This window comes from Synchiropus splendidus, chromosome 17 (genome assembly GCF_027744825.2).
Source record: "Synchiropus splendidus isolate RoL2022-P1 chromosome 17, RoL_Sspl_1.0, whole genome shotgun sequence".
In the NCBI taxonomy this organism is placed as follows: domain Eukaryota; kingdom Metazoa; phylum Chordata; class Actinopteri; order Syngnathiformes; family Callionymidae; genus Synchiropus; species Synchiropus splendidus.
The window spans coordinates 19,406,153-19,426,981 of record NC_071350.1 but is presented as its reverse complement, the minus strand read 5'-3'; the positions used below and the strand labels follow the sequence as shown (position 1 = coordinate 19,426,981).

Sequence of the window (20,829 nt, the reverse complement as noted above, 5' to 3'; positions counted from 1 at the left end):
CAAGTCTGCACTAGTCTGATCAAACTCTCTTGACTGTCCTCACCTTATGTATGTGTGTCGGCATGGTAACAGCCTTCTGTTGGACGCTATGCATCTCCTCAGACATCTGCCGCCTCAGCCAATCAAAACGGCAGCTTAGATGTGCACCGACCATGTGACCCGCCAGCACCAGTGACATGGTTATCTAACGGCCGGGTCACAATAGGTGGAGGCAGCATGGCAGTGGAGATGAGAGTATGAATGAGAGGAGGGAGGGAGCAGCACATGGGAAGCACATGGGCTGCGTAGGAAATGTAAAGCTGCAGAGAGAGGAGGAGGAGGAGGAGGAGGAGGATCCTCAGGGTGGGAGGAGAGGGAGGCAGGGATGGGGTGACCCAGTTAGAAGCACTGCATCACACACAGGAGGAGGTTAGTGGTGTGTCTGCACTGCCGATCTGTTGCCGAACTGGGCGTCCAGTCTGGAGCTGCCCCACGGGTGAGTGTTTCAGGAGCGGCCCGGGCCACAGCCAGCTCCCTCCACTGGCTCCTCGCCTGGGATCAGGTCAGCAGCTACTGGCCCAGACATACAGCTGAGAGCAGCCGTGAGGCCCAACTCCTGCCTGGGACAGCAACTGTCTCGCTCCGGTTTCAACCCCCTGGACTGAATCCTCCCAGGCCAGTCTCCACTCTGAGTCTCCGGTGCGTGATGGAACTCCCGCCTGTGAAGACAGCAGCTCTTGAGACACGATGCTTTGTAGCTCAGCCCTCATCTGTGCTCCACTCTGATCTCTGATTCTCATGAAGAAACACAGAACTTTATACCTGAATAAGGTCAGGGGGGTCAGGGGTGCGACCTCTTGACCCGCAGCACAGAAGTGGGGCCCAGGCGCGGAATGTCATGATCCCTATAACACCTTCATCAGTATGAGATTCTCAACACAAATGAAGTGAATATCACACGGGCGTGTCAGAACCTAAAACCCCTCCAAGTGCAACCTTTCGTACGCTAGAGGGCGCCACGCCTTCTCACAGCCTCGCGTTCTTCATGTCCTTCTTGGGCTTTGCGTGGATTAAAAGTCTAGTCACGTCGACTGTATTGACACTCATGTCGTCTGTAATGGGATGACACACAAACCTATATTTGGGCGACTTCCTGCTGCAGTTTGAGCTTGAACTCACCTTCATGAGCGAGTCTCATTCGAGAGAGTAGCGGCTCTCGAGTTCATCTATGGCGTTGACCTGGTGATAAAGCATGGGGAGGACTGCTAAAAATAACCAGCAAAGTCAGTTATTTAACGCTGCGGCGGGCGGAGCGGGAGACGGAGGATGGTGGATGTAGGGCATATTTCTCCTCCAGCGGCTCTGAAGAGAAACAAGAGCCGCAGCGCGCGTCAGCTGGATGGTCCTTTCATGAGGCAGACACTTTCATGTCCCTGCCCGTCAGCTCTCTTCCCACCTGGCTCCCGCAGTCATCTGCAGGAGTCCTTCACACGACGCTCCCTCAGACCTGCGGGACAAAACAAGGTGTGGCGGCGGCCCAACAGCGGCCGCCTTGGCAACGGTTGCCAGGAAACCGCCGAGAACACAGGCAACTTCATAATTGATAAAGGGGCTCTTAGTGCCCCGATAAATCCAGTCTGGAAATCTTTTATTTAAATGTGCGACTTCCGCATTGATCTGACCTCAGCTCAGGTCGCGCTGCAGCAGCAGCTCCCACTGAGCCGCACAGTTGTGCATGAATAACTGCTCCTGTCTGCTGACCCACTTCTGAGAAAAGGCTCTCTGTTTTCCCCCTGACAGCCGAGCTCACATCACGAAAGACACTCCCAGGCCGCTATATTTACAGAAGTTTATTTCATTATGTTGCAAACAATGACATCCAGATATATTGATACACAACTTTGACTGTGCGTGTATGTGCATTTGAGAGTGTGTGTATCTGCGTGTGTGTCAAGAGCGTGGAACCACAAAAAGCAGAATGAAAATCCCGTGAGGGAGCCCTCAGTGGGTCAACAAGGCAGATAGCGAGCAAGAGGGCACCGGGCAACTCTTTGGGCAACACACACACACACACACACACACACACGCTCCATCGACGAGGCTTCGTAAACACACTCTGTGAGGGGGTGGGGGTGTGTGTGCCTGTGCTCTCAGCAGCGTCGGGGTCATTAAGGTCCTGTGAGTGTCCACTAGAAAGCAAGTTCAAGAGACCAAGTAGCATGAATGAAGTGTGAGGCTCCGACCTCGGAGAGAGAGGGCGTCCTGCCACCAAATGCACCACACACAGACGGAAATGTACACACACGCACTCACCCACAGAACCTAGTGATGGCCTTCTCTCCACTCATCCTACTTCAGAACACCTTCCTCACACCTTCATCCACGCAGAGACGGAGTTCGCAGAAGAGAAAAGAAGCTCACGGAGGGCCGCCGCTGGTCACTTAACCGGAATGAACCCCTCGCACCTGACTACAAGTCATGACAACAGTATGCAGATTCGGCAAAATGAAGGGCGTTTCTTGTTTCACCATGCAAGGTATACGTCGTATCGTTTGTGTTTATGTGTCAGAGGTCGCGTGACATTTATTAAGCGTACCCTACATCCAGAATAATTTACATAAAAGGACAATAGTCATCTCAATAGGGCCGGACTGCGGTGGGAGGAGGGGAGGTGGGGAGGTGAAGCACCAACTATGGTTCGGAGAGATGAAGAGCCGGGCAGCAGGACATTAGAAGAGGCTGGGGGTCCAGGAGGGAGAGTTGGAGCTTTGCTTTTGGACGCAGGAGGGAAGCAGGACGGGGCGGGAGACGGGCCGCGGCCTCAGCGGCACTCCCACACTTTGACTGTCTGGTCCACGCTGCCAGTCACCACGTAGGGCGCAGACTTGTGGAAATCTGCAGACACAATCCCAGCGTCAGGTCAAAACCTTCAAAACCTAGAGCCACGTGAGATGAATACGGAAACATCAGGAAGAACATCATTTAATGCGGAAGAACCACTGCACAGACGGCGGGGGTCAGAGGTCAACCTGGTTCATCTGAACGTCTAAATGCCAACAGAGCAGCAGCTATGATCCCTCGAGTCACCATGAAAGATCGTGGAACTGCTGCCAAACGGACAGTCACACGTGCGCTAACCTCCACCAACACATGCACTCTGACTGAGCCATCTTCTCCGCAACACATGCACTTCATGTGATCCATGTGAGCTAGGGAAGAGTCATTTCAGCGATAACAAGAATGATCACGCTTAATAGACACTACAGTCTTTCTGTTTGATGATGGAACTCAGGAGTGGAGTTTGTCTCCAACACCATGGTTTGTTGACGTCTCAATAGAAGAGTGAACTCTGCAGTGCAGAGATGAGCAACTCAATGTTTCAGGTCTCTGGTAGAAGCCGCTGGTGTCTGACAGGCTGCTCTGCCAGCTTTATTTAGGGCTTCAATGGAGCCGTCTGTCTGTCTGTCTGCTGTGTCTCATGTCTCTGAACACTTGAACTATGGAGCAGTCTGGACACAGTTCCTAGATGCTGCTGAAGAAACATTAGAAACCATCAGGTGAAGAAATGATCATGGGGTCAGATTCTATTCTCCAGGTCATGATACAAACTGTCAGTCCTTTGTCTTGTGTGATGAAAAACCATGTCACAATTCACGGAAGAGGACACCCCTGCCAATACCGGAGCGGTGTTTTTGCGGATGTCAAGCAGCAACAGCTCCAACTGTAGAGCATTTCTGACAAAGGAAGGGCACCCTCGAGCCAGAACTTCGTGCAGTTAAGTCCACTGCGAATCCGAAACCAAAACCTGTGAGGAGATGCAACTCACCCAGAGAGGTAACAAAGTGTTCATGAGCAGCCAGCGTCTTCATGCAGCGTTTGTTCTTGTAGTCCCAGATCCGCAGGGTTTTGTCGTCGGCGCAGCTCACCACAAACTTTCCTCCGGGGTGCACCATCACCCCACGCACCCAGTTGTCATGGCCCACCTGGAACATTCAAGGCCGATCAGACACGCGCCAGACATGAGGGGTTCATCGTTCGCTTCACTTCTCTGCAGCAGCTCACCAGAGTCATAAGGCAGATGCCGATGCTGACGTCCCATATCTTAATGGTTTTATCCCTGGATCCAGAGAGGAGGAAGGGGCCGGGCTTGCCGCTCTTCTTGTTCTGGTGGAAGAAAACACCCGACGGTTATGGGCCACTTGGTGACCAACCCATAAATACCAAGCCAGTGAGCAGCTGAACGCACCTCTGAGCCCGTGGCCTCCAGGATGGTGGGGTGGGCGCTGTCAGGTGCCCAAGCGATACATTCAACCACGTGCTCGTGCTCCCGCAGCTCAGCTTTACACTCTTTGGAGGCCACCACCCAGACACGGACCGTTTGATCGTTGGAGCAGCTGGCAATCAAGGAGCCGTCCTGGTTGGGACGGACCATCCTCACCCACTCCCTGTGACCCGTGAACGTCTTCACACAGTACCTGCGCGGGAAACCACCCCGTCACTCACACACAGTTGCACACTTCCAACATCTGCTGGTCAGTCAACATGACTGAGTAACATCGTCATAACTATAAAACCACAAGATGAAACTAAGCTATCAACTGTTTTACATATCTACTAGGACTGCAACGATTAGTTGACGCCATCGATAACGTCAACAACTAAAATTCGTCGACGTCAAAATCTTTGCGTCGATGCGTCATGTTGCTGTTGGTGTAAACACACACGGCCACAGGATGGACATCGATAACTGATTGTTATTGAGAAGCAGTGAGAAATTCTCATTCTCTGGAATCATTCAGAGATGTTCATTTCTGTTCCTTTCATTGGTTCCTGACTGAGGTCTGACTCCAACTGGCCCTGTTGATCAGATATTTTATATGAGATACATATATGAATAGTGATGATTTTAAATTCTTCTCAAGGACCAATAAAGAGCTCCGTTCTAAAGAGCCGCAGCTCTCTGTCCACTGCTTCATGCTTCACTGGGTTAATACATGTTCCTGGATGATGTGTCATTATTTTAGTATACTTCTTTAATAATGTATGTGTCGGAGTATCACAGTGAGATGGTTTAAGCAACTTTAGGTAGAAGCGAAATTCAAAATAGCTCCAAACAAAGGTCATCGCGATTAGTTGACAACAAAAATAATCGTTAGTTGCAGCCCTAATATCTACCGTCACAAACTCCTGGACTTTTATGACTGTATTTTCAGTTCAGGGCAGGTGTTTTTAGCTAGTGTGCTAGTACTGAGCAGCCTGGTAGTCTCACTCTAGTTTTCCAAAAAGACTAGCAGATTTTCCCTCCCATTTTCATAACCAGGCTTCTCGCCCTGCTGGGAAAATCCCACAGAACAAACACTAACTGACCATTTATAGGATGAAAGTAGCAACAGCAGCTACAATAGCTGCTCCTGAAAAACGAAATAAAACAAGATGTTTACAGAAACTAGTTTAGGATCTTGAGAACGAGTTGCATATTTCACATGAATACAACATGACGGTTGAGAATTTAATGAGATCCAACTCCAAAATAGATTCAGTCCATTTGGAGCTGAACTGAGGCAGCTGTGACGGTCACTAAACACAACCAAAGGAAAACCAACCACAACGGGCCTGTGATTCCTTAACTTTGAATAATTTGAATGTGGATGTAAAACAGACTTTTGGAGGGAGAAAGGTGGTTTTGTTGAACTCCTTTGTTGAGAAACTATTCTGTTGACCAGCAGAGGAAAAGCTTGAGTTTGGAAAACCCAGGAGCAGGTGTGGGTGAACCTGCATCCGTGGTCCAGACCGTTAGTATCACCCTCAGACGGAGTAGCTGCACAACTCAGATGCTCCACGACACAGAACACTGATGATACGTGACCCATATTCAATGTGTTTCATCACTCACCCAGTGGCCACCTCCCACATCTTGATGGTCTTGTCTCTGGATGCTGACACTATGTGGTCTCCGTTTGGCATGATAGCAACCGAGGACACGTTGTGGTCGTGGCCTGGAGCACACAGTCAACACAGAACACTCGACTTCAGACACTCCAACAGAACATTTTGACAATTGGATTGAAGAGGCTGGACAGAGACCAATAGTAGTCCACACTCTAAACCCCAGGTGCCAAACTGAGTCCCAGAAGGGCCTGTGGATGCAAGTTTTTGCCTCAGACGATAAGTCCTCACACAACTGATTGGTTCAACTGTGCGCTCCTTATGGTTCGGAACCACACGGCCATTTTGGGATTCCATTTGACAGCTGTGTTCTATACACTGAACTCTTAACTAGGGATGCTCCGATCGATCGGTAGTGATCTGTGAAGGCCGATTCGGAGTTTTACTCTGTTTTGGAGTAGGATGCAGCGTCCCTCAGCCATCTGAATCTGAAACCTTTGGAAACATCCGGAGTGGAAACTTTCATGACTGCAGTGCTGAGTCCTGCTACAGTCTGTCAATATTGTACAGACACAGCACAGTCTCCAGAGACTCACGTCTCTGCCATGTCTCACGTCGAATTACATGTTTTTCAGTTGTGTCCTTTTGACAGAATAGTTGCTGCATTCAGCAAGGTCTTTCCATTTTTGTCTCCTTGAAGAGGTATATTAAAATGTGTCTTTGTTAAAATGAATTAATAGTTGATGTTTTCACATCATGCACATCATTTTGATTACAAATCCATTGTCAATCCATGCGACCGTGTCGGTGCTCGGCAGCAAAAATCCTGATCGGAGGATCCCTACTCTTAACACTATAGTGAATATTGGTGGCTCAGGTCTGAACACATGGAAGTAAAGCCACATGTGGCTCCGAGATTCACGACCTACCATGCATGGTCCGGATGCACTCGAAACCCTGGAAATCCCAGAGCTTGATGCTCATGTCAGCCGAACACGAAGCCAGCAGCTTCCCTGTCTGGTCGAAGGAGATGTCCTGCACTGAATCGGTGTGGCCCTTGAGGGTCCGCTCGTAGTCTCCTGCTTCATAGTCCCAGACCTGAATCGCAAAACAGTAAGAGTCTGAAGAAGGCCGGTTGGCAGGTTGTCATCTGTTTAAGCTAGTGATTCTTCACCATAGGGCCCATGCAGGCCCATGGTAGGGCACTGAGCGCCCCCTAGAGGGCCGCTAAAAGTTTTTTGTTTTACACCTCTGTGCTGTGAGACGCTCAGTTTTAATCCATGAGCCACGTGTGTTGGCACTAGTGAGTCACTCAATTGACTTGACAGCTGCAAATCTGTGATAGTTACCAACTATGGAGAAGTGCTTGGAAAGAAACAATGATAAAGAAAGTGACAGCGCCAGTAAACACTGTTCATGAAAGGACCAGTTGGAGCAGTTTTGAAAATTAATTGGAACATTATATGACGATACTTTCATTTACACTTTACTTATATCTTATTTGGAGTTTAAATCTGTTATTTTTATTTTATGATATTTAGACATGGTTTTATTATATTTATTTTATTCAGAAATGTATTCTGTTTTTCAGTTTGCATCAAGTGTATTTTTTTTCTTTAGTAAATTTGATGAACATGACTTGCACCCACTTCTGCTGCTGGTTGGATTTTTCCATGACAAATAAATATATTGGCGCTGATCACATGGTTTCATGTCATTTCACAAGGTTTTGCTTTGTTTACATGTGAGAGGATGAAATATGGTTTTTGATCACAAATGAAATCAAGAGTCATGAATCAACTCTATTACCTGAATGGGCCCTGAGCCTACTTGAACTGGGAAAGGTGAACCCCGAGATCAAAAAGGTTGTAAGATAATGGTTGAGATAACATCAGATGGAATGCGACTGACTCAAATTCTTTAACCCATAATGAGTCAGACAATCACCTACTTCTCGTGTACTTGTTAAGGAAATCCAGCGAGGGTTGTTGTTCTGTGTCATCCACATGAACAATGACACAGCACAAAAAAGGAGCTGCATGAAGATGACGAAAACAAGGAGGAAGAGCCAGTGGGAGGGGTGGGGGGCTGAGGCAGAAACACTGAGGATGAAAAGCGTCTCAGAAGTGCAGAACACTCAGATCTGAAGGGTCAGAGCTCCAGAGGGAGCATGATGGTGCGCACCATTGATAAACGCTGAGGTCAGCCATCAAGAAACAAATCCAAATAAGACGGGGGCGTGCGATTACAAGGCAAAACCACAAGTAACACATTGTTGTTGAAGTTCAGCTCAGAGTGAATGCCAACAACACGCTAGCAATAGCAAAACTCAACCTCGTGGACTTGCAGATGTCTCCGTTTCATGATGGAAAAGTGACATCAACAAATAGGACTGTAACAAACACTCAAACTATATTTGATTAGTGGCACAGGGGAATAGAAGAAAAACATCGTAACATCAACTGGTCCAGTCAGTAGCTGGACCATGGATGTGGGCTTCAGAGAGCTGTGCAGTTGGAAGCACATTCAAAGCCACTTCAGAATGAACCTTGGTCGTCCCGCTAACACAGAGTTAGCAGCATTAGCCTGTTCTGACACTGAGGGGGTACTAAAGGAAAGGAGGAGTCCAGTTCTGCTGAGCTTCTAATGAAGCCTGACCATTCCACATATATCTGTAGAACAATGCATCCTAATCTCTGCTCTTACAGCCTGAAGACGGGACACACAAACTGGGGTCACAGCCATGAGTCCACGAGTCCCCCACAAACCTTAATCGTAGCATCCTCCGAGGCGGTGACCATGACGGAGAAGACTGGATGGAATATGACTCGTGTGACTGGAGCTCGGTGACCACACAGGGCGTACTTCACGGGAGGACGAGGAATCCACTCCTTTGGGTCACGCTTCTGTCCGACAGGTCCTCCATGTGTCATCTCTTCTTTGGCCTCGTTCAGTTTTGACTCCAACTCCATCACCTGCATGAAAACAGGTGAGTCACAAATCATGACTGCTCTCCTGAACACACAGTTCAGAATGGCCACTCCTTTTGAGAAATTCAACCATTGTTCTTTACCTTTTTCTGTAATCTAATGACAGAGGTCCATTTTTTTTCCAAAAGCCCAGCATACTTTTTATCTACATCTTCGTTCTGAAAGGAAAAAACAGACAACAGGAAGTGAAATTTCGGGGTTCAAAAAGCCCTGAGTAATTTCTTCCTACCATATCCAACTCCGCCTCTTTCTTGAAGGTGGAATAAGCTTCCTCGTATCCATTAGAACGGAGATAGTCGGCTATAGCACGGTTTCTGAGACAAAACACACATCAGTGTCAATGTGGCTTCACCATGAAAAGCAACTATGAGAATGAAATAAAGCAGATTTGAGTGATGTCATCCCTGCTACACTCAACTCCACCTTAACACAAACGTCTGGTGCCTCCTTAAAACCAGGCAGCGAGACCACACCCTGGCTTAGAGATTTCAGCTCTGCCATTCAAGCATCTCAGTTTCACCTCAAACACAAGCGTGTCTGAACCACCGCCAAAAATAATGAGAAGTTGCCAGCGAGGAAAACCAAACGTAAAGCCAGAATCTGGCTGTGCTGCTGCCATGGAAACCCAGACAAATGGGTGAAGTCTGCAACAGCAGCAAACACACGGTAGAAGAATCCTGAATCCACAACATCTTCAACACAAACAGAACAGTAACAGGCTCACTGGGCAGAAATAAACAGAGCAGCTTCTTCATGATTTAAAAAATGAATATTTCATAAGTTACTGTGCTAAATTTAGGTTTGCTACTTCAGGCTTCTTTACGCAACATTCATACTTTAATTACTGCAGCTGAAAATAAGCTGGAGTCGGAATTACAACAGGTCTCCACTGAGTCAAGAACTTAGAAAAACAAACAGATATCTCTTCATTCTATGAAACACATTGACTGAAAAACCTGAACTTCACTGTATGCAGTAAGATATACTCAAGTTAACCTTCTGTCCCGCTGAGACAGCCAGGGAAAGCAGCAGTCCTTCGAGTTCAATGTCCATCCCATCCCCCTTACTTCTCTCAGCCCACCATGTACATAATGAAATATTCACTACGAGATGACTGAAGCTCAAATCTCTTTTACTTCACTGGAGGAAACGTGATTCTTGTGATGGCATGTACCTACAAACACGTACAAATAACGCTATTATTTTGCTGTGAATAACAGCCCCACATGTCGGATAAAACATACTCCCACAAACCACTGATATTTGTGATTCTATTTTTTCCATGCAGGCACTCACAGTTCATCTCTTTGTCTCTGGGACAGCACCATGGTGGCTGCTGTTGTCTCCCACTCGGGGAGTTGAGCTGGAGGTGTAGTTTGGGTGGGGGAGTCTGGTCCTTGTCTTTGGGAGACGACAGAAGAGGCAGGTACAGTTCCCCGAAAAGGTTGAAGCGAAATTCAGTTCTCAATTTATGGCAGGAAAACCACACCAAGAGAATTCACCGTCGAAGAAGCCTCAGCACTCGGCCGCATCCATCACCTGTTGAGACAGAGAACAGTGAGTAAAAAAAGAGGTCAATACACGCACCCCCAAGTGGGGTCCAGAACTTGTCTAAGGTGCACACATGTAGTCTTATTCATTTATCAATTCTGACACTGTATTCATAGTGAAATAAAACAATGACACTGAGCAGCAGCAGGTCAGACTCTGTTTCCATTTCTGGCTACTGAACACACTCCAACTTCTCTTTTATACCAGCGAATCAGGGCTTTTCTAGGGTGACAATTGTGAGACCACCAATCACATTCCTTCAAAATCTGCTTTTCTATTCAACAACAGAAAGAAAAAAAACAAACAACAATGCCACTTATATATGGATTTTGACTGGCAAATGATCTTCATGCTGCCAAGATATGGGGCCTCATCACAGCAGATGATGACATGACAAATGAAACGCCTGTGATTACATTGGTCTGACGTGACGAGTCTAGGGCTGCAACGACGAGCCAACTACAGCTAGTCAGTGACGAGTCGACTACAGAAATGGTCCCAGATGAGTCTAATTATATAGAATGCAGTCTGCAACCCAGTCAATGATGCAGACTGCAGGAGTTGCACTGAATGACCAGCACGGGCCCTTGACTGTGGCCCGTCTGTAACCACATGGGAAGTCATATCGCAGCACGGCGTCAGCACAAAGACCTACAGCAATGACTATCCAACGTCTTTGTCGGGAAACCAGCCTGAGATGAAGGTAACCATCACAACAAAGGCGGAACCAAACACGAGGACTTCAGTCAAGCCCTGGAGTAATTGTGTTCACTTTCTGATCCTCAACATTGAAGGCACTTGGGGCCACATCAGTGTTAAGCTGCTTAGTAGCCAGACCAGACATCCCATAGACTGTGTGTGACTACAAGTCCTCCATATAGCTGACAGAGCGATATAAAGAGACCGCACACAGACTAACAGGATTAGCAGGAGGTTAAGAAAAACCTTAGGAGAAGCAGTGCTCGTCTGGGGACAACAACAACACAGTTGGGTCCGTGACCGGTGTCCACCAATATGGATTCCAGACAAACCTCTGAAAAGAAAAACAGCTTAACGGCAAGAAAAAAAATTATTTCACACAATGGCTATTTTGACTATGGAAAACAATATGGCACCCAGTGTTAAACAGCCTGGAGTGCAAGAAAGTGCTCAGAATTGCCACGGTTGAAAAGTAATCATTTCAATGAACTGACCAAACTTCAAGCGCTTGCATAACCCAGTCAAGTCAGTTGTTTTTACACCTGATAGGGACCGAAGCTGCGCTGCTGAGATATAATGGAGCGTGTGAAAGAAGCACACAAGCGGTGGTGCGCACGCGGCCTGACATTCATCAGGATTGATGTTTGTTGCACAACCATTCGGCCACAATCACAACAACTAAACAGTTGCCAACAGGATTGTGTTCCATAAACGACCTTTATCCACTTGTATGCTTTCAATTTCAGTTGTCAAGATTTACATCTGTACAAATCAAGGCATAAACATGGTCAGTGTCACAAGTTATGACACAATGGTTTCAGTGCGATGACAAAACATCCAAACACCCATGACACATTTTTCAAAATGATTTCACTAAGGTTTAAGTGCCTGTTTGACGAATAGTAACATGGTAATACTGCTGGGATGTCACAAAGCTTAGTCTGCCCTTCTTAAAACAGAACTACACGACTCTGTGTGGTTACAGTGTTATTACTCCTCTGGTCCCCTTCTCTTTACCCATCAGTTTGGGTGCTCATATATCACAACAATGGTTTCAGTATCGAGTTATACCAATCTTTATCACCGGTTATAAAATTATTATCAAGAAAACCTAGTCCATGTAGTAAAGGCCATCGGACAATAAACACATTTTACATTTAATACCTCGAGTGTTGCTATGGATTCGTGTAGATGGCCATGGAACCTGGAGTGTGCATACAACTTGGGAGGGAAAGTGCTTCTCAAAACAAACTGTAACTGAGCTGTAATTAACTGGTTTTGAGATTCATGAAGCCTGTTCTGATTTAGTGTCCGCCAGGCCACTTCAAAGTATTTCTAGAGGCCCTTGAGCAAGACTTAATGACTTGTTTCAACAAGAGATAAGCTTCACCACCTTGACTTTTACTGACGTGCATTAACGATCTGTTGCATAGACAACAAACACGAGGGAGGCACATAAATAGTTCAGCACTGATGAGCAGAATACACATCTAATTCCTGCCATTTCTTCAGCCACTAACTAAGTTAGGGGAATGAGATTAAAGCACAGCACTGGGTCATGATTTACCTCAAAAGCGGTGATGCTTGATGATGGCTGCAGCCGGTTGAAATGGTTTCCATGTCGGACTCGACTGCGGGTTTCGGGTCGTTCTGTTGACGTCTATCTGAGCTTCGGTGTCCACAAGGACAAAGTTGCAGTCATGGCTCAGCAACGCCCTTCCAACATTAGCTTAGCACGGTAACCAGAGCTGTCAGCTCCAGCCAGCCTCCACAACAAACCCACACAAGGGCGTCGATCTGAACCTCCAACGACCGGCAAACACGCCATGTCAGGGCAATTACACCAGGAATTAAAACGCAAAGCGCCGCCAGATTGGTCGTTTTTCCTCAATCCTTCCTCGGACCGAACCCAAGCCACATCCTGACGGGCAAACAGTGCTAACAAGAACGACCACGTTTGAAGATCAAACGCACTAGTTGGTGGTCAGTTCGCCAGCTCACTCACCATACGAGCTCATCCTCCCCGAACTTCCATAAATAGTCGAAGCTAACCATAACTGGTGTTGACAACCGGTGTGCCGCCGCAAAGCTGCAAGCTTAGTACATGAAACCGCAGTATTAATATGATGGAGTATTCACGATATAAGCAGATGATACTCAGGAGAGGACGGGGCTGTACATGAGCTCCACTGCGATGTGTTTGTGCCAGCCACCTTGGTTAGCTTAGCCTCGGCCTCGCCGCCATTTTGAGATCGGAGCGAGAAAGCGCAGACACTGCAGACGGTTGGTCAAATTACACGCCTCACTCGGCGTCTTGACACCAACTCACGCGCCGGTGTGAACGTTTCACTCACCGTCAGAAGGTGAAGGAGCTTCTCATGTCCTTTAGAGCCCAAGTGCGCGGTGTGGACGCCCGGTTTGGAGCCTTTTACTGTGCCAGATTGGTCAGATTGCTCTCCCACTAGGAACCATCACAGCGGCCCAACTAACGGTCGCGATTGGCTGTCGGCAGCGCGCACGTCGCGGTGCCCGGGAGCGCGCGTTGTTCACGAGCATGACAGCAAAAAAAAAGTTATTTTTAAAAGAAAATAATTCCATTTGAGAACATGACTTTTAAACTTCAACTTTGTCCGTGTCGTTATCTATGGTTGTATATTTGGCCCAAATGATAAATGCAGTTGAAACAACACCAACACCAACAGGTGACACGCCAGAGAGGACTGCAGCCTGTACAGTCGGCTCGACCCCAGCCTCTGACACCGACACAATGTAGGTGTCAACTCGCGTTATCTGCCCACCTCAGCAGCAGGCGGTGCAATCATGAGCATTTCTTCATTCATGTGGTCAATGATTACGTTATGTTTTCACCCATTTATGATCTGGCGTTAATTCATGTCATGATTTCCAATGATCTCATGTCAACACATTCGTTTCATCGAAACACTCACTTCATAAAACTCACTCATAAATCAAAGCATTACAAAAAGCGTATGTCTTTTTGCCATTTCAAATGTCATTATGAAAAACTGTATGGAAACTGTAGAACAGCGACCTAGGTGAAGAAACGTCACCGCCAAGGAAGAAACTCTTTATTGTATCACAATAATCCGCCTATGAAAGTCCACTTCGTCATCTACAGGAATCGATTATGACATAATAGTGACATCCTGTGGGCAAAGATGTAATTGTAGACACGTGACCAAAAAAATTCAAGTCAAAATGTGATCAAATTACAGCAATACGAAAATGTATTGTTAAAAGATTAATTGAAAGACTGTGTTAAATGATGAAGTTTAATTCAAAAGCGATGGAAAACTGCATTGAGTAGAGAACCATTTTTGAGAATAGAAATTAAAAATAAAAATGTGATTTTTGAATAGCAGTAAATAAAGATATATAAATTACAAAAAATAAACATCAATATTCATCATCAAATATCTAAAGCAGAATAAGATTTTTACCGAAGACAATAAATACCTTATTGAAGCAAGTGCCATTTCACAAGTTGATATTATAAAATGGATTAGCATATGTACCTATTTATTGAAACAACAGGTAAAAGATGACCCTCTATCGTTTCCAGTATACTCCAACATAAAAGGATGCATATGATAGCAGTCAGGGTAAACTAATGGCACTTTAGGTGGCTAGTATTGCAACTGCAGTAGCTTATTGTGGCACTTGTGTAAAGATAGACAAACATCAATTGCCAATCCAAACAATTAAAATGATGAAAGTACGAGGATATATCTCTAACATGAAGCTTCAGGAGGAGGAGGAGAGCGTGGCCAGTTTCGCACCAACTCATCAGAACCGGATCAGAAGCAGCCTTTGAAACCAGTGCGTCGAGCGGAGCTGATGGATGACATCACACGGACAGGTCCCTCCTCTGACTTCCCTGAGGGAGATTTGCTGAGAAGAAATGTGAAAAATAAAGAAACACAAAAAACATGCAGCCATTAGCACCGTTGTGAGGATGCTGGAGGAATCTTCACATGATTGAATCAGCTAACAACATTATTCCACTCGTCTGATCGACTAGCAACTTTCTAACGTCATTCAGGCCTTCATGTTCTCACCTGTCCCGTTCTCTGAGAGACCTCAGAAAGTCTCTGACGCTTTCGTACAAAACTGGTTTCATGTTAGTCTCTGAGATTTGGGGGTGATTCAAGATGTCTCCGGTCTGTGAGTTACTTTGGGACTGGAGGCTGAGAGAGGATTTGGGTGATGTGTTGGACCAGGATTTACCTGGAAGCGTCCATGTTTGCTTGAGCTCATTTGGTTTTTACACTGAAGAACTTCTGAGCTCCACATCCGTCGTGGGTGCTGGATTTTTTGGCAACATCCTCACCTTTTCACTTTCAGAGTCCATAGCTCCCATATTGACCTCCATTTCTGGGGGTATGTTGTCGCTCATCTCTTTCCCTAAGTCAGGAGTTGGTGGTGCTTCCACATCCAGGTGCCTCTGTGCTGCATCCGGACCCTCAGCAAATGGAGACGAGTGTCCTCTTCCTCCCACACTCGTGTCCAGCTGGTGACTGGACATGGTGAAAATTTGAACCCCAGTCACATCTGGACATCTGCACTCTTCGACCTTCGAGCCTCTGACTCCAGCCTCCTCCTCTTCAGACACCAGCAGACAGACCATGGGGTCCACTAGGGTCACCTCGCCGGTGTCACCAGGGAACAGGAAGTGTTCCGCATCCAGAGTGAGGCTTGTGATGCCGGTGGACACGGTCACCACGTCGTCCTCCCAGGAGTCCGTCTGCTCCGCAGAGTCACACTCGCTTCCTTCGCTGCAGAGGAGGGGGGATCCCTCCGTCTCACCCAGGGCTGGGGTCTCCACGCACCTCAAGACTGACAGCAGCAGCTGACAGCACTCAACTACATTACCCATAGTGCAGTCCTGTTGATCAGACCTAAGTGAGGAGAGCACAGTGAGGTTCCATTGAACTCTGCATATTATATATTTTCCAGTTCTATAGTCCCAATCTACAAACAATAGCTGCTACGATGAGCTTTACTTTCACTCTGACTATGGCAGGGTTGTGACTGGATGAGAGGCCTTTTGAGGAGGGTGTCAAGAGTCACCTTAAGGGCCGTCAATAGCTGATCTTTGGCTTGATGCTGATGATGTGGGACCTCTGGAACAGAGATTTGAAGATGTCAAAAGGTTGCATCAGCACAATGTTCATTGCTACATCAAGACAGAGAAGCAGAACAGAGACAGCTCACAGGCTACAACACCATCCTCACAGCGCGAGGGCCTACCAGCAGTAGTGATCGTGGTGAGCGCATCCATCTCGTCCGCCACACGTCTATGTTCACTCTGCTGGGATGAGACGTCGGACTCCCTCAGGATTCTCTCCGCACTCCTCTGTCTCGGGCAGAATCACCGCTCAGTCCTTGCGTGTGCCTCACCAGGAGAGAGGAAATGTGCAGGCACTCTGCAATACCAGTGGATGGCAATTTCTTAGCTATTAATGATGTAACTTCCTGTGTTCAGCCAATAAACTCGCTGTCAAACTTGACTGTGAACAGATGCTGACTGGGTATAAATAGAAGGAGCAGATCTGACGGTGTTGCATGCTCCACTGACGCAGCACATGACTGCCGTCTCGATCCACTTCTCCTCTTTGCTCACTTCTTTTGCAAATGAGCTGGTGTATAACTCGGTGGTTGCCATGGCAGCACTGCAGTACTGTATTCATATTCTGGCCATGCTGTGGAGTCAGCTGTGGGAGGATCAAAGGAAGAGACACGACAAAACGATTTGATTCATGGTTCACTGTCCACACCAGCCTCTTCACCACTGCCTCGCTACTCTGAGGTCGGTTAGTTGATGTCATTTATAACTGAACGTGATGAAAAATCATTCATCAATTTTGACATAATGCCATAATCGTGTCACTTCTCATTCATAAATGCTGTGGCATGTCTAGTCATGTGTGACAGGAAATGATGAATATTATGGTCAGAATGTATTTTGGAAATTCTGCTGTGGCACCCTTAAATATTTTATATATTGGTAGTAAATCTACCTCATTTATTTTATCATTAGTGAATCCGAAGCCAATTAAACACACTGACTACTATTCAAATGGTTGGTTAAAACTATCCAAGGACGTATCATATTTTATGATGTACCATCAGGACATCGGAATTTTTTAATTTGAAGTACTAGATTTGCTATAAGGAAATGTCGATTATCCTCAGTATGTTTTGGAAAAATAAATAGAAATAGCTCAATTGCTTACATTACTTTGCGGTATAAAGTTTAAAATGCCATTGTTTCGTTTTTATTATTAACTTTTAGACATACCAGTTTTGTCTTCATAACTTTGAACATGAATCGTATTTTTCTTCACCGTAACCGACAGAAAAATCAAAACAAAGCTAACGGAATCTAGCGTGTAGCAGAAACCGGATATGACGCAAGCGTACGCGCCGAGCGGCGTGGCTGGCCTGGCAGCAGCGGCAGAAGCAGCGCTCCTGTCAACATGTCGAACGATGAGGTACGGAATCTTTAACGGCAAAGGCTGACACGACGCGACATGAATTTAGCGGATTTGTTGTCTCCAGATACTCACCAGGGCTGTGGATATGTCGTTCACTTTTGTCCCGCAGGCAGGGAAACTTTGGGGGGGACGCTTTGTGGGCGACACGGATCCAGTCATGGAGAAGTTCAACGCTTCCATCACTTACGACCAGAGGATGTGGGACGCCGACATCCGAGGCAGCAAGGCTTATGTGAAGGCGCTGCAGAAGGCCAAGTTGGTCACTGAAGAGGAGATGCGGCAGACGCTACAGGGGCTGAGCCAGGTGAACCACCTCAAAACAGAGACGTTTGTGGGGATCAAAGTGCTGGAAGACATTCGGAAACATTGGCAGGCGTTCACAATAGGAATGAGTCACTGATGGAGGGCAGTTGTGGCTCACTCAGCAGCCCTGCGGATCAGCTATTGTGTTAATGGCTGACTGAACTGCTGTGTGGTGGAATTCTAATGTTGTCGTTCGTTCTTGCTTTGGCCTCGTAGTTCAGAGTAACTTCAGAGTCCTAGAATCATAAACGTTTCTCTGGGCTGAGAACCTCTCTGTGCTCTTCATGTCTCCTGATCCAGATTTCTGAAGAGTGGGCCAAGGGTGTGTTCCTTGTCAAACCTGGAGACGAGGACATTCACACGGCCAATGAGCGCAGACTCAGGGTGAGCTGCTCCTGTTCTGTCTTGTAGCTTTCCAAGAATGTGACACTCGCGACACTTGCCACTCCTGCACTCACTGCACTCGATGTCAAAGTTTGACAAACTTGTTCCACCTCTCTTCATGTTGCTCTCAAATATGGATCTCTGCTGCACTCCAGGAGCTGATCGGCGCCGCAGCTGGGAAGCTCCACACTGGCCGCAGTCGGAACGACCAGGTGGTGACCGACATGCAGCTGTGGCTTCGCGACGCCATTTGCACCCTGACCCGACACGCGCTCCAGCTGATCTCCACCATGGTGGAGCGCGCGGCCGTGTGAGAGAAAACAAACCGAGCCTCAATCTTTTCACGTCACTTACTGTTGTTTTCACCCCTCAGGGAGGTCGACGTTCTGGTCCCTGGTTACACCCACATGCAGCGAGCTCAGCCAATCAGATGGAGCCACTGGATCATGAGGTGCTCATGCTAGTACCGAGACAGCGGCTTCAGTGTTCCCTCCTAATATTCTGATGTCTCTTCAGTCATGCTGTTGCCCTCAGCAGAGACGTGGATCGTCTCCAGGAGGTGAAGAAGAGAGTGAACGTTCTGCCTCTCGGCAGGTGAGCTCCGACTTCAAACACGCTGCTGGTGACCCTCATGAATCCATTCTCCAATTCTCAGTGGAGCCATCGCTGGAACACCGTTCGACATCGACAGAGATATGCTGCGAAACGGTAACAAGCATGTTTTATTTTAAATGTATCTAGTGGAAGCCTTTTAAGTAAGACCAGTGACTATGGTTCAGGTGTGACTGAATATATTTGCTCAGGCTGAGAATCAGTGGATTTAGCTTTAACCTCATTTTTTTGTGGTGCTTGATAACACACTAATGTGACATGGACTTGTGTCTAGAGTTGGGATTCGAGGACATCAGCCTGAACAGCATGGATGCCACCGGCCAGAGGGACTCGGTCGGTGAGTCCGAGTTTAACTCGTGTCTGTGAGAACTTCACACCGTACCGGTGATGAATATCATTTTTGGATCAATAATGTACAGTATTTCGTCTCATTTTCTTCCTCCAGTCGAGTTTTTGTTTTGGGCTTCCTTGTGTCTGACCCACCTGAGCAAGATGGCGGAGGATCTGTTGCTCTACAGCACCAAGGAGTTTTCTTTCCTCGCGCTGTCGGACGCCTACAGGTGGGTGGCTGTTGTTAGAGTTTACCGCTAATACGCGCCCAAGGACTGGGGCTCAGGTCTGTGCTGGTGTCGCCGTGCAGCACCGGCAGCAGCCTGATGCCGCAGAAGAAGAACGCTGACAGTCTGGAGCTGATCAGGAGCAAAGCAGGTCGAGTCTTCGGCAGGGTGAGAGGCGCGGTGTGGAACGTCACGAGAGGCGACCGTGGCCCTGGTTTTTCACACGCTCGTTTCAGTGTGCAGGTTTCATGATGACTCTGAAGGGCCTACCCAGCGCCTACAACAAAGACCTGCAGGTAGGGACGCAGCCGGTCTCAAGTCACGTGATGAGGCCTGGGTGACTGCCTGAGTCTGGTGACGGTGTGTCTGTGTGTGTGTGTTCAGGAGGATAAGGAGGCCATGTTCGACTGCTACGACACCGTTCACGACGTGCTGCAGGTGACGACAGGCGTCATGTCCACTCTGAAGGTTCGACGCCTCCTTTTGTTCCACACTAAATAGACGCGTGAAACGAATCTGTTGCACCGCTTGGTCTCAACACAAGATGGCGCTGTTGTCCTCAGTCACCGACTGTTGGACTGCGACTTGGTTTCAGGTTTACAGCCCGAGAGAGCGCTGTTTTCGTGTGAAGCATTTGATCGATCGGAAGTGAAAATGTTGACCGACTCCTCTCTCTGGCAGATCAATCCCAGTGTGATGGAAGCGGCTCTCAGTCCTGACATGTTGGCCACTGACCTGGCCTACTACCTAGTGAGGAAGGGGGTGAGTTAGAGGAACCAAGAGTGAGGAAGTTTGGCGCCTCCAGTGGCTGTTTGTCTCACGTATCGGAGTGAAGGGAACGTTCATGTTCAGGTTCCGTTCCGAGAGGCTCACAGCTTGTCCGGGAAGGCCGTCTTCAGTGCCGAGTCCAGAAGCATCCCTCTGAATCAGCTGACCCCGGAGGACCTGGGCGCCATCAGGTGACCGCCGTGGTGCTCACAACCAGACCCACAACTCGCCCTCATCCTTCCCTTCGCCTCTGCAGTCCTGTGTTCGGAAGCGACGTGTCGTCGGTGTGGGACTACAGGAGCTCCGTGGAGCAGTATAGCGCCCCCGGGGGGACGGCCAAGAGCAGCGTTGTTGCTCAGGTGGATCAGCTGCGGAACTGGATGAAGAAACACGCTGTGTGATCTTCAGCTGCCAAAGGTCTGAATCAGGATCACTGCCGGAGTCCAGGTGCCTGCTGAGTCAATAAATCCACTCTTGACCGCAAGCTCTGGCAGTGTTTCACTGAGTGAAACTCTCTCACACACACACACACACACTTGTATTTCTATCCTTATGGGGACCTCTCATGGCCGCCAACCGTCC

General features: G+C 47.7%; 4 protein-coding genes across 7 annotated transcripts in view; 1 reads left to right on the top strand and 3 right to left on the bottom strand.

Annotated features, from left to right (window-relative positions):
• Window positions 1-1,805: 1,805 nt before the first annotated feature.
• On the bottom strand, window positions 1,806-13,622 carry LOC128748032 (lissencephaly-1 homolog A-like). 3 transcript variants are annotated; one of them, XM_053846420.1, is made up of 12 exons: window positions 13,460-13,595; window positions 11,352-11,439; window positions 10,152-10,394; window positions 9,085-9,169; window positions 8,939-9,013; window positions 8,634-8,840; window positions 6,795-6,963; window positions 5,873-5,975; window positions 4,226-4,454; window positions 4,042-4,143; window positions 3,806-3,962; window positions 1,806-2,874 (listed from the first exon to the last, which is right to left on the bottom strand). In XM_053846420.1, the coding sequence occupies exons 3-12, from the start codon at window positions 10,181-10,183 to the stop codon at window positions 2,801-2,803; spliced, it is 1,233 nt and encodes a 410-aa protein (XP_053702395.1). In that variant the 5' UTR covers window positions 10,184-10,394; window positions 11,352-11,439; window positions 13,460-13,595; the 3' UTR covers window positions 1,806-2,800. The 3 variants fall into 3 exon arrangements, with proteins under 3 accessions (XP_053702395.1, XP_053702393.1, XP_053702394.1); XM_053846418.1 differs by lacking the exon at window positions 11,352-11,439 and having other exon boundaries at window positions 13,460-13,622; XM_053846419.1 differs by lacking the exons at window positions 11,352-11,439; window positions 13,460-13,595 and adding an exon at window positions 12,673-13,327.
• Window positions 7,150-20,829, bottom strand: part of vtnb (vitronectin b) — a 35,839-nt gene continuing 22,159 nt past the window's right edge. Inside the window, exon 9 of the mRNA XM_053846416.1 lies at window positions 7,150-7,160. The gene's annotated coding sequence lies outside the window, so the exon portion shown is untranslated. The remainder of the gene's footprint in view (window positions 7,161-20,829) is intronic.
• Window positions 14,219-16,598, bottom strand: LOC128748037 (uncharacterized). Of its 2 annotated transcripts, XM_053846428.1 has the most exons (4): window positions 16,377-16,598; window positions 16,197-16,249; window positions 15,457-16,024; window positions 14,219-15,017 (listed from the first exon to the last, which is right to left on the bottom strand). In XM_053846428.1, the coding sequence occupies exons 3-4, from the start codon at window positions 16,000-16,002 to the stop codon at window positions 14,913-14,915; spliced, it is 651 nt and encodes a 216-aa protein (XP_053702403.1). In that variant the 5' UTR covers window positions 16,003-16,024; window positions 16,197-16,249; window positions 16,377-16,598; the 3' UTR covers window positions 14,219-14,912. The 2 variants fall into 2 exon arrangements, with proteins under 2 accessions (XP_053702403.1, XP_053702404.1); XM_053846429.1 differs by lacking the exon at window positions 16,377-16,598 and having other exon boundaries at window positions 16,197-16,262.
• On the top strand, window positions 17,491-20,731 carry asl (argininosuccinate lyase). Its single transcript, XM_053846414.1, has 15 exons — window positions 17,491-17,620; window positions 17,733-17,927; window positions 18,227-18,310; window positions 18,466-18,620; window positions 18,684-18,761; window positions 18,827-18,904; window positions 18,966-19,018; window positions 19,197-19,259; window positions 19,368-19,482; window positions 19,563-19,647; window positions 19,716-19,775; window positions 19,864-19,947; window positions 20,161-20,241; window positions 20,332-20,438; window positions 20,504-20,731. The coding sequence occupies exons 1-15, from the start codon at window positions 17,606-17,608 to the stop codon at window positions 20,646-20,648; spliced, it is 1,398 nt and encodes a 465-aa protein (XP_053702389.1). The 5' UTR covers window positions 17,491-17,605; the 3' UTR covers window positions 20,649-20,731.

Excerpts from the sequence above, each read along its gene's own strand:
- asl (XM_053846414.1), top strand. Across the intron at positions 18,762-18,826 it reads TGGAGCCACTGGATCATGAG|TCATGCTGTTGCCCTCAGCA; the intron begins GTGCTCATGCTA and ends ATGTCTCTTCAG. Across the intron at positions 19,948-20,160 it reads GCGTCATGTCCACTCTGAAG|ATCAATCCCAGTGTGATGGA; the intron begins GTTCGACGCCTC and ends TCTCTCTGGCAG.
- LOC128748032 (XM_053846418.1), bottom strand. The coding sequence starts at position 10,183 with ATGGTGCTGTCCCAGAGACAAAGAGATGAACT. Across the intron at positions 9,170-10,151 it reads CAGAGACAAAGAGATGAACT|AAACCGTGCTATAGCCGACT; the intron begins GTGAGTGCCTGC and ends GTTTTGTCTCAG. Across the intron at positions 9,014-9,084 it reads AAGAGGCGGAGTTGGATATG|AACGAAGATGTAGATAAAAA; the intron begins GTAGGAAGAAAT and ends TTTTCCTTTCAG.
- LOC128748037 (XM_053846428.1), bottom strand. The coding sequence starts at position 16,002 with ATGGGTAATGTAGTTGAGTGCTGTCAGCTGCTGCTGTCAGTCTTGAGG. Across the intron at positions 15,018-15,456 it reads TGGACTCTGAAAGTGAAAAG|CAAATCTCCCTCAGGGAAGT; the intron begins GTGAGGATGTTG and ends ATTTCTTCTCAG.